The sequence below is a fragment of the Lepus europaeus genome, chromosome 5, assembly GCF_033115175.1.
Source record: "Lepus europaeus isolate LE1 chromosome 5, mLepTim1.pri, whole genome shotgun sequence".
Classification (NCBI taxonomy): Eukaryota; Metazoa; Chordata; class Mammalia; order Lagomorpha; family Leporidae; genus Lepus; species Lepus europaeus.
The window spans coordinates 35734175-35751682 of record NC_084831.1 but is presented as its reverse complement, the minus strand read 5'-3'; the positions used below and the strand labels follow the sequence as shown (position 1 = coordinate 35751682).

The following is a 17508-nucleotide window of genomic DNA, read 5'->3' as shown; positions in this document are numbered from 1 at the left end:
CGGGAACACTGGATCAGAAGTTGAGTAGCTGGGATTCAAACCAGCACTCCAATGCCAGCATCCCAAGAAGTAGCTTAATTCACGGCATCACAATGCCCACCCTTAGATTTCAAAACTTTTGCAGTAAAATTAACTTAAAAAAAAAAAAGATTGATTGATTGATTTGAAAGGCAGAGTTTCAGAGAGGCTGAGGCAGAGAGAGAGAGAGAGAGGTCTTCCATCTGCTGGTTCACTCCCCAAATGGTCGCAACAGCTATATCTGGGCCATCCGAAGCCAGGAGCCAGAAGCTGATTCTGGGTCTCTCATGTGGGTGCAGGGGCCCAAGAATTTGGGCCATCTCCCACTGCTTTCCCAGGCCATAGCAAAGAGGTGGATCAGAAGTGGAGCAGCTGGGACTCCAACCAGCGCCCATATGGGATGCCAGCACTGCAGGCAGCTTTACCTGCTACACTACAGCGCTGGCCCCCAAATGAACTTATCTTTTAATTCCATTTTCTAAAACCTTTTTGAAGTTCCTTGTACTTTGGAAGTAAATTAATTGAACTTGGAGATCAAAAGCAGTGCTTGAGAGAAAGGATTAAAAAATCACTCAAATATATTCTAACTACAAGAGACTTATTTTAGATACGGACACAAATTGTTTGAAAGCAAATGGGTGAAAAAAAGATATTCCAACCAAAGCATAAAGAGAAGAGCAGGGCTTGCTATACTAACATCAGACAAAACAGACTTGAAATCAGAAAAGTAGGCTGGCGCCGCAACTCACTAGGCTAATCCTCTGCCTGTGGGGCCGGCACTGCGGATTCTAGTCCCAGTCGGGGCGCCGAATTCTGTCCCGGTTGCCCTCTCCAGGCCAGCTCTCTGCTGTGGCCCAGGAAGGCAGTGGAGGATGTCCCAAGTGCTTGGGCACCTGCACCCGCATGGGAGACCAGGAGAAGCACCTGGCTCCTGGCTTCGGATCTGCGCAGTTCCCGGCCACAGCGGCCATTGGAGGGTGAACCAATGGTAAAGGAAGACTTTTCCCTCTGTCTCTCTCTCTCACTGTCCACTCTGCCTTACAAAAAAGAAAAAGAAAAAAAAAGAAAAGAAAAGAAACAAAGAAAGAAATCAAGAAAAGTATACAGAAGACAAAGAAGGAGATAAAAATAAATGAAATAATGTTTCAGAACAGAAAAAGACAAAACAAATATAATTTACTTGCTCAATATTAGAGCATCAAAATACATGAAGCAAAAACTGGCAAAATGGAAGTGAGAAATCGTTCTACAATAATCACTAGAGACTTCAATAGTTCACTCTCAGTAATGATAAGACAATCAGACAGAAGGTAAGTAAAGAAACAGAGGACCTCAACAGCACAATAAACCCACTAGACATGACATATACAGATCACTCCACCCAACAACAGCAGAATATAGTCTTCTCAAGTGCATGTGGGACAGTCTGCAACATAGAACTCCTGCTATACCTGTGCCTGTGTTGTTGATCAGCGGCAACACCATATTACATTTCAACAGAAAGGATCGTTAGAAAGGCTCCTCTAGAAGATCAGAAATACACTTCTAGGGGCTGGCACTGTGGCACAGAGGGTTAAGCCACTGCCTGCAGGGCAGGCATCCCATTTGGGCTCAGGTCGGAGTCCTGGCTGCTCCACTTCCAACCCAGCTCTCTGCTATGGCCTGGGAAAGCAGTGGAGGATGGCCCAGGTCCTTGGATCCCTGCATCCACGTGGGAAACCAGGAGAAAGCTCCTGGCTTCTGATTGGCGCAGCTCTGGCTGTTGTGGCCAACTGGGGAGTGAACCAGTGGATGGAACACCCCCCCCCCCCCGCCGCCTCTCCTTCTTTCTCTGTGTAACTCTGACTTTCACGTAAATAAATCTTAAAAAAAAAAATTAGCAGCCCACACCCCTGAGGCACAAATTCCAAGGTGGGACCTAGAAGTCTAGACATTAATAAGCTCTCCAGGTGACACTGACAAACACTAAAGCAAATGCAGAGATGCACTATTTTAGAGCAATCTTTTTTTTTTTTTTAAAGATTTATTCATTTATTTGAAAGTCAGAGAGAAGAGAGATTTTTCCATCTGCTGGTTCACTCTCCCAGATGGCTGAAATGGCCAGGGCTGGGCCATATCAAAGCCAGGAGCTTCTTCCAGGTCTCCTACGTGGGTGGTAGGAACCCAAACAACTTGGGCCATCTTTTGCTGTTTTTTTCCAGGCTATTAGCACAGAGCTGCATCAGAAGTGAAGAAGTCAGGACACCATTCAGCACCCCTATGGGATGTTGGTCCCGAAGGTGGCGACTTTACCTGCTAGACCACGATGCAGGCTCCTAGAGCGATTATTTTAAGTCTGGGATAGGCTTTACCCTCTCACTTTGAGCATTATGAACACATAGACTAGAATACATGGGTTTAAATTCTTTGAAGATTGCTTTTTGCTTGACAACTGTGAATTCAACTTTCTCCTCCTCCTTGAATTTTAAATCTTTGGAGGCTCAGGATAAACAATACTTATGCATTATCTGAAGATTGGATTAGCCAAAACCCTAAAGTCAGTGATTGATTGAAGTAACAGAATTATCATTTCAGAATAATACAATCATTATTACTAATTGGAGTCTGGCAGAAAACTCTGACTTTATCCAGGTCTTCTGGTGGAATAACTTGACAGGTTCACAAAATTGTTGGTGTTGTCTGAAATTTACAAGTACAACATGTAGTTATTAAAATTATGTTTCAATTGAATTGCACACCTGTGTTTCCACTTAGAATAATTTGATCTTCTGTATAGGAAGGTAATTGAAAATGAAACTCGATGAAGCGTGGGATGGGAGAGGGAGTGGGAGTGGGGAGGGCCACGGGAGGGAGGGAGGTTGGGGGAGGGGGAAGCCACAACAATACAAAAGTTGCACTTTGTAAAATCACATTTATTAAATAAAAAAGAATGTTTAAAAATAAGTATAAATAATAAAAAATTATATAACTCAGGTAATTTTAAAGAAATTAGGTATTTCATTTTTAAAAACTTGTTGCAGGTCAGTTTATTGAGAAAATTGTTATGCTGTATGTTAATTCTATTCACTTGATGACCTTGCATGATGTGAACTGGAACTCCAAAGGTCACAGCTGAGATGTTTCTAAAATTACTTCCCCTTATTTGTTCAGGAACACAAAAATCAAATATAAAGAAATGTTCAGGAAAATCTGGAAATTGCCTTTTTTTATTTTTTCAAAAAGTGGTGATCAACAACCAGGAAGGAAACATCTTGGAGAAAGGATGAAAATGATACATGTGATAAACAAACTACAAATTTTGAAAATTTCAAATAAAAAACCTTTTGGACCAAAACTATGTCGATACTTTTCCTTCCACTCCGGCCAACTTCAGCCCAAGGCTTCAGAGCTGCAGACATGTTGCATTCCAGCCTTTTCCACCTTCAGACCTTCAGGGTTGAACGTATTGCAATCTATCGCTTCTGTGGCCTCATCTAAAACTTTATTTTCTTTGGTGGAGGGCTTTGCACGTCGTACTGAGGCTAGGATTCTGGCGTAGGGATGCTGGCACCATATGGGGGTAGGTGAGAGTCCTGGCTGCTTCACTTCTGATCTGGCTCCCTGCTCTTGGGCCCTGCACCACAGGAGACCTGGAAGAAGCTCCAGGCTCCTGGCTTGGGCCTGGCTCAGTGCTGGCGGTTGTGGACATTTGGGAAGTGAGCCAGTGGTTGGAAGATCACTGCTCTCTTTCTATCCCTCTCTAACTCTGATTTTCAAATAATTGAATATTTTTTAAAAATAGGGTCCTAGTACTGAAGAGGTTTTTTTTTTTTTTTTTTTTTTTTTTTTTTTTTTTTGAAACCTTTTATATCCATGTGCCATTTGGTGAAGCAGGTTAAGCCATTGCTTGGTATAGATGCCAATTCTAGTCCCAGCTGCTCCACTTCCCATCCAGCTCCCTGCTAACACACCTGGGAAAGCAGCAGAGGAAGGCCCAAGTGTTTGGGTCCCTGTGCCAACGTGGGAGACCCGGATGCCGCTCCAGGTTCCAGGCTCCAGATCGGCACAGTGCTTGCCGTCGCGGCAACTTGGGGAGTAAACCAGCAAATGAAAGACCTTTCTCTTCGTCTCTCCTTCTCTCTATATAACTTTTTCAAATGAATAAAGCTTTGGAAAAAATACATTTTCCTTCCTTTCTTACAGATTTATTTATTTATTTGAAAGTCAGAGTTACAGAGAGAGATATCTTCCAATGCTGGTTCACTCCCCGAGTTGCCGCAATGACCAAGATGGGTCAGGCCGAAGAGAGAATTTTCTTCCAAGTTTCCCACACGGGTGCAGGGGACCAAGAATTTGGGCCATCTCCCACTGCTTTCGCCAGGCCGTTAGTAGGGAACTAGAGCTGAAGTGGAGTAACCAGGACCTGAATCCACGGGTATACGGAATCAGGTGTCCGAGGCGGCAGCTTTGCACGCTGTACCCCAGCGCCGCCTCGGCATTGCATTTCTTAGGGTGACCTGACCGAATCCACAGGATCCGACGCTCAAAGTAATTTTGGTTAAGTCTGCCGCGGCCAAGGCGGTGGGCTCCACTGTAACTGAAGGGTTGATTGGTTTCAGAGGCTGTGACCTTGAGAGTGTTTCATTAAGGATCAGACCATAGTAACAGAAAACGCTTGAGGTCAGATCTGGGGTCTCCGACTTCCCGGTAAACCCTGTTTGCCACTCTTGGGTTCCCACAGCGGGTGATACTGCCACCACCAAACCCACTCCTGGGGCTGCAATGGGAGACTCACGGTGGGGGGTAGGGGCGGGGCCGGGGCTCAAGGCCAAAGATCAAGGCCAGGTATGTGGCTTTGGCATGCGACTTTTGGCAAGGGATTACCACACCAGAATCAGGCGGAAATTGAGGGGAAGGGAGGCGGAGCACAGGGCTCCGAGGCCCAGGAGCCAATCTGGGGCAGTGTGCACACGGCCCGCCCCGCCAGGGCTATAAAAGGAGGGCCGCCCCCCGCCTGCGGCTGACTTGGTCAGTTCTGGCTGCCTCGGCGGCGGTCGCTCGGCTCCCGCTCCTCCAGCCTGCCCTGCTGGGTTTCCGCCACAGAGCGCGCCGTCGGCTCCAGGGGCTCTTTCTGCGTCCGCTATGGTGAGTCTGCATCCACGCTCGCCAGCCCGGGGTCCTAGCGTCACGGTGGGGAGGGGACTGGGGACGCTGCGGCGGGCGTGTGGGGGGCCCAGCAGTGCAACGCTGCCTACGAAGTTGGGGGGTCCTGCAGGGCGCTGGATTCAGTCAGGCTCTCGGGGCCATCCTCCCTGGGCACTTGCACGTCCCGGCCCCGCCGAGGGCACACCTTCCAGGCGCACGCGGGCCGGCCGAGCGCAGTGGGGCCGGGGCCTGGCTGTTCGGCAGAGTCCCCAGGCCACCCTCGGCCCTGGGCTTCAGTGCGCTCCGCTGTGGACGGTGGAAGGACCCTTCCAAGCCAGCTGCCTGCCCTGACCATTGCGTGAGGCCTGGCGTGGGCGGCTGCTGGGTTAAGACACCCTGAGTCGGGAGGCGCGGCAGAGGCTGGAGAGGCAGCCACGGGAAAGCCTTTTCTTCTTGTTCCTCGGATTTTTCTCCATTTTCCTCTTTTTCCTTCTTTCCTGGCTCCCTTTCTTCTTTCCATTTGAAAGACAGTTACAGAGAGAGAGAGAGGGCGGGACACAGATCTTCCGTCTGCTGGGTCACTCCCCAAATGGCCCTGTTGGCTCCATCCAGGTCTCCCACATGGGTGCAGGGCCCCAAGGACTTGGGCCACCTTCCGCTGCCTTCGCAGGCTCATGAGCAGGGAGCAGGAGCGCTGCTGGCATTAGAGTGATGGCCCCTGCCTCGCTTCTAATTTTATTATTTCTGCTAACTGTGGGTTTAGTTTGCTGTTTTGCTAGTTCCTTAAATTGTAGGGAGGTTGTTGATTTAGGAGTTTTCTTTTTTCTACTTTGTTTATAGCTAGGCATTTCCCCCTTAGCACTGCTTTTGTTGTATCCCATAATATTCGGCATGACGGGTGTGGTTTCATTCACCTCTTAAGTTTTCTCCAGATTCTTGTGATTTCATCTTGTATTCATTGTTTTGCATAAGAGTGTGGTCTTTTGGCTGGCGCCGTGACTCACTAGGCTAATCCTCCGCCTTGAGGCGCCGGCACACCGGGTTCTAGTCCCGGTCTGGGCACCGGTCCTGTCCCGGTTGCCCCTCTTCCAGGCCAGCTCTCTGCTGTGGCCCGGGAGTGCAGTGGAGGATGGCCCAAGTGCTTGGGTCCTGCACCCCATGGGAGACCAGGAGAGGCACCTGGCTCCTGCCATCGGATCAGCGCAGTGCGCCGGCCGCAGCGCGCCTACCGCGGCGGCCATTGGAGGGTGAACCAACGGCAAAGGAAGACCTTTCTCTCTGTCTCTCTCTCACTGTCCACTCTGCCTGTAAAAAAAAATAATAATAATAAAAATAAAAAAAGAGTGTGCTCTTTTTTTTATTAAAATAAAACTCTTAATAAAGAGGCTTATAGAGAAGATTGTCCGTAAATTTAAGCTGCTAAAATTAATCAAAGATACGTTTTAATTCGTGTGACCTGAATCTCTGTATCATATGTTTTAAACTTGTTGGTAGTAAGAAATTAAAAACATTTTATATGTTTTTGCTTAAGTTTACTGGTTAAACAAACTGCACCATGTTAGATATTTAAGAGGTGTTTCCAAATACATGATTCTTAAAATTTATAGAAGGCATTGGACCTTCTGGTAAATGTTTTATTAAGTTGTTATCTAATGGTTGAAACTGTTTGCTAAATTTTCATATGATATTGCTATTGTCAGCAAGCGATCTAGGACTTGTTCCCTCATTTCTCTATTCTAAGCCCAATTTGTTCTTTCATTTCTCTATTCTCTTCAAGGTAGGAAACTAATTCTATTATGAAGGAATCTGTAGGACGCACAATTTAATCTTTAGACCTTATAAAAGAGATGGCTAACATTTTTCTGTAATAGCATAGCAAAAATAAGAGCTTACATTATAATTTCATAGCTAGATTTACTTCGTCATCAGTGAAGTAAACAGTAAGTAGAAACAACCTCCCTTTCAGACCAGAGGGAAAGAAAGTTTTTTTTTTTTTTTTTTTTTGACAGGCAGAGTTGGTAGTGAGAGAGAGAGACAGAGAGAAAGGTCTTCTTTTTTGCCGTTGGTTCACCCTCCAATGGCCGCTGTGGCCGGCACATCTCGCTGATCTGAAGCCAGGAGCCAGGTGCTTCTCCTGGTCTCCCATGCGGGTGCAGGGCCCCAGGACTTGGGCCATCCTCCATTGCCTTCCCAGGCCATAGCAGAGAGCTGGCCTGGAAGAGGGGTAACCAGGATAGAATCCGGCACCCCAGGAAAAAAAGTTTTAAAGTGAGAATATAATTTTCCTCATGGGCATTGTCTACCTTAGAGAAACTACTACAAAACATGCCTGTGACTATAGACTTGTAGTTTAGTCCACTCACTTTGTGTTTCTATGTGGGTGCAAACTGTTGAAATCTTTACTAAATATATAGTATACTGATCTTCTGTATATAAGAGAAATGAAATGAATCTCGATGTGAATGGAAGGGGAGAAGGAGCAAAAAAGGGGAGGGTTGCGGGTGGGAGGGAAGTTATGGGGGGGAAGCCATTGTAATCCATAAGCTGTACTCTGGAAATTTATATTCATTAAATAAAAGTTAAAAAAAAAACTTTCTTTCCCTTTGGGGCTTTCTCATTAAGATAACTATCATGTCTAGTAATACAATTAGGATAACATTTTAAATAAGGTAACACAAATTTTAGCCTGAGCTTTTCCAATTTCTGTTGGCATGGTATATCTTTTTCCAGCCTTTCACTTTCAGTCTGTATACATCTTTGTTGGAGAGATGTGTTTCTTGTACACAGCAAATAGATGGGTTTTGTTCCTTAACCCAATCAGCCAATCTGTGTCTTTTAACTGGACAGTTCAGGCCATTAGCGTTCAATGTGACTATAGATAAGTAGTAACTTTGCCCTGCCATTTGCCAAAGATATTTTCTAATATATACTTTGAGCTTCCTGTGATCTTTTGCTGTGAGGTTTCCTTCCTTTACCTTCTTTCATATTGATGACCGTGTTTCTGTGTGTAACACATCTTTAAGCATCTTTTGCAGGGCTGGACGAGTGGCGACAAATTCTTTCAATTTCTGTTTGCTATGAAAGGTTTTTTATTTCACCTTCATTCACAAATGAGAGCTTTGCAGGATATAATATTTTGGGCTGGCAGTTTCTCTCTCTTAGTACCTGGGCTATGTCTCGCCATTCCCTTCTAGCTTGTAGGGTTTCTGATGAGAAGTCTGCTGTGAGTCTAATTGGAGATCCTCTGAGAGTAATCTGGCGTTTCTCTCTTGCACATTTTAGAATCTTTTCTTTATGTTTCACTGTGGTGAGTTTGATTACTACGTGTCGTGGTGAGGATCTCTTTTGGTCATGTTTATTAGGGGTTCTATGAGCTTCCTGTACTACGATGTCTCTGTCCTTCTCCAAACCTGGGAAGTTCTCTGCAAGTATCTCACTAAAAAGGCCTTCTAATCCTTTCTCTCTCTCCATGCCTTCAGGAACTCCTAGAACTCGAATGTTGGGTTTTTTAATAGTATCCTGTAGATTCCCAACAATATTTTTTAGATTTCTAATTTCCTCTTCTTTTCTTTACTTTGACAGTATGCTTTCCTGTGCTCTGTCTTCTAAGTCCAATATTCTCTCTTCTGTTTCACTGACTCTGTTTTTAAGGCTCTCTAATGTGTTTGTCATTTGATCTATTGAGTTCTTCATTTCATTTTGATTTCTCTTCACTATCACACTTTCCTGTACTACTAGTTTCTGCGTTTCATTTTGATTCCTCCTTAAGGTTTCATTTTCTCGAAGGAGATTTTCTATCCTGTCCAGTAAGGAATTCACAGCTCAAGCACTTGTTTTTGAACACTTCTAAATGTTCTTATAAATTTTTTGAAATCCGTATCTTGCATTTCTTCCATCTCATCATCTTCATGGCTTGGGGTGTCTTGTTCATTTGGTGGTGTCATAATGTCATCCTTGTTCTTGTTTTCTCGGTTTTTGTGTTTGTTGGTTGGCATTGTAAAGATATTCTTTGGATTCTCCTTCCCTCACTGTGGTGTTTTTTCTTGTTATACTATGACTGTATTAAGTGGACTGTCTGCTTTTGATGGAGCCTTAGAGGCTTGAAATGGGTGTGGCCTGAGAGTTCTGTTTGGTTCCTCAGGATTAAGGGTGTGTGGGACCTCTGGATTCTTAAATGAGATTAAGTTGTCTTCTGGAGTCATGATAGGAAAGAAAAGAAATGAGATAAAAATCTTAGAAATCGCATCCATTTCATTGAATCCCACGAAGATGTCTGGGGAGGCGGGCCATCTTTGGAAGAGTCCCTGGAGTGAGATCTCGGCAGGGCATAGTGGAGCCTTCCTTTAGACTCCTACCACCACTGGTAGATAGAAATAGCTTAGGAAGAGCTTGCATTTTGAGGACATTGCATTTGTGGGACACCTGCATCCCACAGCACCAGGCCTAGGTTGGAGTCCTGGCTCCACTTCCATTCCCAGCTCCTGCTCACACACACCCTAGGAGGCAGCAATGATGACTCCAGTGCTCGAGTCCCTGCCACACAGATGGGAGGCCTAGCTTGACTTCCAGTTTCCTGATTTTCACCTGACCCGGTCTCTGCTATTGTGAGCATTTGGGGAGTAAGTCAGCAGATGAAAAATATGCTCTCTGAGTCTCTGTCCCTGTCCCTCTGTCTTTTAATAAAAAAAATGAGGAAACAATTTTAAAAGAATGTGTGCTTTAGAAATGTACTCCCTGTGTGGACGGTACACTGGTTGGAGTCAATTCTAGTATCAGGCCAGTTGAGGCGATTGCAGGCTTCAAGGCGAGGGCTGGGGAAGAGCTGGACTAGGATGAGATCAGCAGGGATGGAGACGGCTGTGTGGAGTTTGAGTGGGGCTGGAGTCTTGACCTTCTAAATTTTTTTTTTGCAGGATCCTCTAGAAGAATATCTATTTCAGTTACTAGAAAACAACAGAGAGACGTACACCCCTCCCACACTTGATGAAATCGAGGAGTATTTGCAGGACCTCTGTGAGCCACATAAGGAAGAGGCAGAAACACCGGCAGTGCCTCTGCCTGCCTGTGATGAGGGAAGTCGGCATGAATCAGCCCAGAGCCTGGCCATGCCGACCTTGACCCCCACAGTGACTTCTGAGTGTCCGAACATCCCCGGGACCATCTTCATCCAGAACTCCACACCACCCTCTGTTACGGACCTTGATAGTCCTCTTGAGGACCAAAGTAAGACTTTTTTCACAGACCAGAAAGTAACCTTTGATCAGACCAAACCCACAGCAGACTCCCAGATGACAGGTGTCACTGACATTCCAAAGATGTCACCGACTGATTGGCAGAAGTCAGCTGGCACTGCCGGCAAGATGACAGTGTCCAGTGAAGATGGCCAGTTGAAGACCCTCGGCATGATCCAGATGACATGTGATGATCAGATCAATACCCCCAGTGAGAACCAGACTCTCCATGGAGCTCAGATGACAACTCTTACAGAGCAGCACGTGAGGACTCCCAGTGGTGACCAGATCCTCGATGGGGCCCAGATGAGCAACACCACTGGTGGGCAGAGTTTCTATAGGGGTCAGATAAGCAACCCTAGTGGTGACCAGACCTTCTATGGGGCTCAGATGAGCTCCTCTACTGGTGAACAGATCTTCTACGGGGGCCAGATGAATGCCCCAAGTGGTGACCGTCAGACCCTCTACGGGGGCCAGATGAACACCCCAGCTAGTGACCAGACCCTGTCTGTGGGCCAGATGAACTCGCCAACTGGTGACCAGACCTTCTATGGGGCTCAGATGAGCTCCTCTACTGGTGAACAGATCTTCTACGGGGGCCAGATGAATGCCCCAAGTGGTGACCGTCAGACCCTCTACGGGGGCCAGATGAAGACCCCAGCTAGTGACCAGACCCTGTATGTGGGCCAGATGAACTCGCCAACTGGTGACCAGACTCTCTATGGAAGCCAGATGAAGACCCCAGCTAGTGACCAGACCCTGTATGTGGGCCAGATGAACTCACCAACTGGTGACCAGACCTTCTATGGGGCTCAGATGAGCTCCTCTACTGGTGAACAGATCTTCTATGGGGGCCAGATGAATGCCCCAAGTGGTGACCGTCAGACCCTCTACAGGGGCCAGATGAAGACCCCAGCTAGTGACCAGACCCTGTATGTGGGCCAGATGAACTCGCCAACTGGTGACCAGACTCTCTATGGAAGCCAGATGAAGACCCCAGCTAGTGACCAGACCCTGTATGTGGGCCAGATGAACTCGCCAACTGGTGACCAGACTCTCTATGGAAGCCAGATGAAGACCCCAGCTAGTGACCAGACCCTGTATGTGGGCCAGATGAACTCGCCAACTGGTGACCATATCCTCTATGTGGGCCAGGTGAAGACCTTCACTGGTAACTACTCCCTCCGTGGGAGCCAGATGATGCCCTTCACTGGTAACTACTCCCTCCGTGGGAGCCAGATGATGCCCTTCACTGGTAACTGCTCCCTCCGTGGGAGCCAGATGATGCCCTTCACTGGTAACTGCTCCCTCCGTGGGAGCCAGATGATGCCCTTCACTGGTAACTGCTCCCTCTATGGGGGCCAGATGATGACCAATAGTAGCCAAGTCTATGGGACTCAAATGATGGCCCATCAGTCCTTCTCATTGCCACACCCAGGATTTGTACATGCTTCAAGATTCCCTTTGATCCAAGGACAACCTCCAGGGTACTTTTCAAGTTCTTATTTGGTTCAAGGACAACTCTTAGAAAAGCAGAATTGGAACCTACAGACCCAGCACTCTCAGCCTCAGAAGAATCCTGAGCTTTTGAAGCCCTACGTCTGTACATATCCTGACTGTGGGAAATCTTACTCAAAGTCTTCCCACCTCCAAATCCATAAGCGTAAACACACAGGTGAGTGAGGACCCAGATATAGGGGTAAGGGGCTTTGAGCCTTTTATAGTTATTTATTTATTCATTTAGAAAGAGTTACAGAGAGAGAGGGAAAGACTGATATCTTCCATCTATTGGTTCACTCCGCTAGAAGGCTGCCACGACCAAGGCTGGGCCAGGCCAAAGCCAGGAGCTTCATCCGAGTCTCCCACATGGGTGCAGGGGCCACTGCCTTTTCTAGATCATTAGCATGGGGCTGGATTGGAATTGGAGCAGCTAGGACACAAACTGGTGCCCATATGGGATGCTAGTATCTCAGGCAGTGGCTTTACCCACTATGCCACAACACCAGCCCTGTGCTTTGAGCCTTTACACAGCCATGAGATCATTTAACATTGTTACCACCTCTGTTAAATCCGGGACCCCAGAAGATCCTAGGAAAGGTTGGCAAGTTCGAAAGGGTGAATAGGGGCTGGCCCTGTGGCATAATGGGTGAAGTCACCACCTGCGTTGCCGGCATCCCATATGGGCGCCAGTTTGAGACCCAGCTGCTCCACTTCCCATCCAGCTCTCTGCTGTGGCCTGGGAAAGCAGTAGAAAATGACTCAAGGCCTTGGGCCCTTGAACCCACGTGGGAGACCCAGAGGAAGCTCCTGACTTCTGATCGGTGCAGCTCCAGGCATTGTGGCCAATTAGGGAGTAAACCAATGGATGGAAGACCTCTCTCTCTTTCTCTCTGTGTAACTCTGACTTTCAAATAAATAAATAGCTCTTAAAAAAAAAGAAAAAGAAAAAGGACAGGGTGAATAAAGTGGTCCTAGGGCAGGCTCTAGTCCTGGGCCAGAGCTGTTCTGTGGCATGGATTGTGTTCAGGTGATGAGAACAAGGAAGGAATATGTTTGGCCCCTTCTGCAGGTTCTTGACCCTGCCTCTACGGGGACTGTGGCTTCATGGACCCCATTCTAGAACTAACAGCCCTGGACGCCCTCCGTTCACTCTTGTTCCTCTTCCTTCTTCTCCTCTTTTCCTTTCTTCCTCTCTCCCTTCATGGTTTTCCTCCATCCCTCCATCTCCTTTTTACTCACCCCCTCCAGTCATTTCTCCTCTGACTCTTCCTCCCAACGTGCCCCAAACCCTTTTATTCTTGGTCACTTCCCACAGCGCTGCCTGCCATTACCCTGAGATAGGAGTCTCTCCTTGTTTCTCTTGCAGGAGAGAAGCCCTATGCATGCAATGAGGGAGGATGCCCATGGAGATTCTCCCGCATGGACGAGCTCAGCAGACACAAGAGGAAGCACTCTGGGGAGCGGCCCTACATGTGTACCAAGTGCAACAAGAGTTTTGCGCGATCTGATCACCTACAACAACATCAAAAAGTCCATAGATGATTTCCACCCAGAACCATGAACTCATCAGCCTGAGAGGAACTACATAGGGCTAAAAAATTCTCCTTTATTATTTTTGCTTTCCTGATAATCAGCACTGTGCTAACACAGTGCATGCTTAATATTATTTGTAAGCTTTTTAAAACATTTGTTATTTTTTTCTAAAACGTGTGGATTTTCATACAAAAACTGGATGAAACAGGACTTAATAGAATCAGAAGCATTCTTCATTTGTTCCCCTCGTGCAGAGTACCTGCTTTTCTGAGGGTGCTATGAATCCTTCTAGATCTTGGCTGTACTTGCAAAACTGTGCTGTGAAAGCTGCCCGGGCCAAGATGCAGTCACATCAGACTCAAACCATGGAGGTCATGGAGGAGGGGACCTCGTGCTTCCGTGTCTGAGAGCAGAGCCGTGACTCCTGAAGGTCCTTACGCCTATAAGAGCTCTTACAAGAACTCTGTAATTCCATGTAAGTTGCTTCTATGAGGATCTTTTGTTTTTTTTTTAAATACTTATCTTTTTAAAAAAGATTTTATTTACTTGAAAGGCAGAGTTACCAAAAGAAAAGCAGAGACAGCAGGCAATCGTCTGTTTGCTGGTTTACTCCCCAAAGGGCTGCGATGGGCTGGGACTAGGGCAGGCTGAAGTCAGAAGCCAGGAGCTTCTGGGTCTCCCATGTGTGTACAGATACCCAAGGATGTGGGCCATCCTCTGCTGCTTTCCCAGGTGTATTAGCAAGGAGCTGGATCGGAGGCCGAGCAGCCAAGACTTGAACCGGTACTCATAGGTGATACCTGTGTTGCAAGCAGCAGCGTAATCCACTGAGCCACAATTCCAGCCCCAAAATATGAATAGTGAAAGGAAATAAAAACAAGGCAGGAAGGGACCAGTACATAGGAAAGATACAAAGAAAAAGTATGAGGTTGTATTTTTCAGGGGAAGAAAAATTCAAAAGAAATTCTAGGAATTTTGTTTTCTAAGAGAGAATATTGTGTGACCCCAATGCTTCAGGGAGGAGCTGGCATTTCGAGGCAGCAGGATGAGCTGCCACGTGTTACACGGGCATCCCATAGTGGAGCAATGAGTGCCAGCCATTCTGCTTCTGCTGAGGGGCCACCTTCATGCTAAGGCTTCAGGGAGGCAGTAGATCATAGCTCAAGTACTTGGGCTCCTGCCACCCACATGGGAGACCCAGGTGGAGTTCCTGGCTCCTGGCTGTGGCCTGAGCCAGCCTGGGCATTGTAGCCAGTGGATGGAAGATCAACTCTCTCTCTGCCTTTCAAATAATTCTTTTTGTAAAAAAAAAAAAAAAGATTTTATTGATTTACTTTGAGAGGTAGAGTTACAGACAGATGGAGAGACAGAAAGGTCTTCTATCTGCTGGTTCACTCCCCAAATGGCAGCAGTGGCCAGAGTTATTTTAATGTTCTGTTTATTTTAACGTTCTGTTTTCTAAATTTAAGGAAAGTTTTTCCCTTATACCGATTGGATCAGTATATTCTTGTGAGAAGAATGGCAACATTTTTCTCCCTGTCTGGTCCCTCCAAAATTTGAAAACTGTGAATATTCTTATTTTGTGACAATATATTACTTGCCTAAGTTCAATAAGAATCTTCTCTCTTTTTACTAGTGCATAATTCCAAACAGCGAGTTGGCGGCAGCAGAGAGTGGACCCCAGAGAGCCGTGAGCACCCGAGCACCGCCACCCGCACACCCGGGAGGAGCCGCAGCCACCAGCAGTGAGGCGGAGACCCGCATCCATCCGCATGCGGCCCCCGAAACCAAGCGCGCAGGGCGGTGGAAAAAGTGAACTGGTTCCATGTGCGAAACGGCTCTGGTTCATCCACAGAAACAGCACGGAGGAAGCGTGTTTGTACCCAGCCTGCATAAAGGAGAATTACCCAGGGAGGGTCTCGGCAGTGTGGGGCGCCACTGGGGTGTGGGCAGCAAAAGGGTACAGACCCTGGTGCAGCTCCAGGGCAAGGCAGCCCACGTGCTGTGGCCGGGAACCCTTGTAGACGCAGTCGCACCTTGGGGAGAACCCTTGTGGACACGGGCCCCACCTTGGGGGGAACTTTTGTAGACACTGCCCATGCTGCCACTGGGGAGAACCCTTGTAGACGTGGCCTGCCCCGTGGGGAGAACCCTTGTGGTTGTGGCCCTTGGTGTGGGGCCCGCACTGTTGCACACAAGGTCCACACCATAGGGGTCCACGCTGTGAGTGGCAAAATCCCAGAAGAGTCTGAGTGTGGAACAGAAGGAAGGACCCGGTCCCTGCTACCCTCTGCAGGTGCAGCCCCTAGGCCTTGGCCCAGGGCGTTCCCACCCTCCCGTGCAGAACTGATGGAAGGTGCTGGCGGTCAGGTGGCGGGAGAAGGCGGAGCAGCGAGACCATGGGTGCGGGCTGCGGAGCAGGACTCACTCCTCACCAAAGACAGCCTGGAGAGGACGGAGGAGCACCAGCAGCTGACCTGAGGCCGCCTCCCACCACAGTTCTCCCCGATGCCCAGAGGTGGGGCAGGAACAAAAGTGGAGCCAGAGACTCCACCACTGGCGGCTGTCCCCACCCCAGCAGTGGACAGACAATTGGAGCTGCACCTTCCTGATTACTGGAGCACATGTTGAATTACCTTGGGATTTTTATTATCTTTTCCTGAAGATGTCCCTTTTTGGTAATCGCAAATGTGTTTAAGAGAAAAAAGCCTAGTTTTTCTCAGTACATCTTTAAAGAGTTTTAAATTGTTTCCTATCTGATCAAGTTGAGATGTTTAAGAACTTCATTTTTACATTTGCAGTAAAAGTTTGCAACTTGACTTTTGAAAAAGTGAACTTCAATCAGCTCTTAATAAAGGGTTTAAATTTTTAAAAAAAGAAAGAAAACAACCGACGTTGGTTATGTCACTGAGGCATTGAGAATGGACATGGGATGAGAGCAGAGGAAGGCTGAAGTCTGCCTGGGTTTGGCTTCCCAGCCTCCAAAGAAGTTTATTTTCCATTTTTATTTCTGTAGCAGAAGACAGTGGGAGTTCTGTCCACCGATTCTCCCTCTGAATGCCTGTGATAGCCTGGGATGGGCTGAGCTGCAGCCCGGACCTGGAAACTCGCCCTGGGTCTGCTACCCAAGTGCTCGAGCCATCACCTGCTGCCTCCCAGGTGTGCACCAGCAGGAAGCCAGGACTGAAGGTGCAGTCAGAACTCAAGCCCAGGCACTCTGCTATGGGATGCAAATATCCCAACTTGCACCTCAACTGCTGTGCCCAAGGCCCCATGCCGTTCTACACGTTTTTAATTCTGAGATTCCTATGTAGTTAATTGCTATTTTGAATCACTTGGGTAAATAATCAATTGGGTCTGTTGAAACTAAATTTATTTTATAATCAAATTATGTCTTATTCTCTTTTGTAAAAAGAGGGGAAACTGTAGAAAAGTGTTTTAGAGAAAAACTATGTATGTCTGCTTGTAGAGTGTAACCCTTCTTTGATTTATTTAGCTGGTTCCCCTTCAGGCTTGGGCTCATGATTTTAAACCATTTTACAAACTGAATTTATCATTTGGCTATTAATTTTACTTCGCATGATCATTTTTGAACATTGTACCTGATCCTTTAAGGTCTCTGAAGTACAACTCCTAACTGGATAATGCTGGCCCAGCTCTGTGAGAGGATGGCCAATGCCCATGGAACAGGCCAAAGTGATTTTAACAAACTCCAGGCAGCCTGGGCCTGCGAGCCACTTTTCTGGACCTTGTCACTCAAATATGGGCAAAGACTTGACATCAACTCAGTTTCCAGCCATTCCCGGATCAACCAGAACAGGTCCATCCTGGCTTCGAGGGACAGTCAAAACCACACTTGAGATTGGGTAGTCGACAATGCTGTTGGAGAAGATCGACCAAAAGGGGGAAATGGCGGCACTTACATCAGACCCAAACCAAAGCAGAGCTGGGAGGTCCTGGAGATCTCCTGCTTCTGTGTCTCAGAGAATGCCTGAAAACACAATGTCACTCTGCCCTTTAAATAAATAACTTTGAAACAGAAATAAGTGTAAGTTACATCTGTTTTAAAAATGAGTGTCTGCAAGAGTTAGGTGTCGCCATG

The 17508-nt window shown here is 47.1% G+C and overlaps 1 protein-coding gene across 1 annotated transcript in view; it reads left to right on the top strand.

Annotated features, from left to right (window-relative positions):
- KLF18 (KLF transcription factor 18) overlaps positions 1–13415 on the top strand; it is a 35122-nt gene extending 21707 nt beyond the window's left edge. The window contains exons 3-4 of the mRNA XM_062190072.1: positions 10056–12048; positions 13240–13415. Of these exons, the coding sequence (XP_062046056.1) occupies positions 10056–12048; positions 13240–13415 (2169 nt within the window). The remainder of the gene's footprint in view (positions 1–10055; positions 12049–13239) is intronic.
- The last annotated feature ends 4093 nt before the right edge of the window (positions 13416–17508 follow it).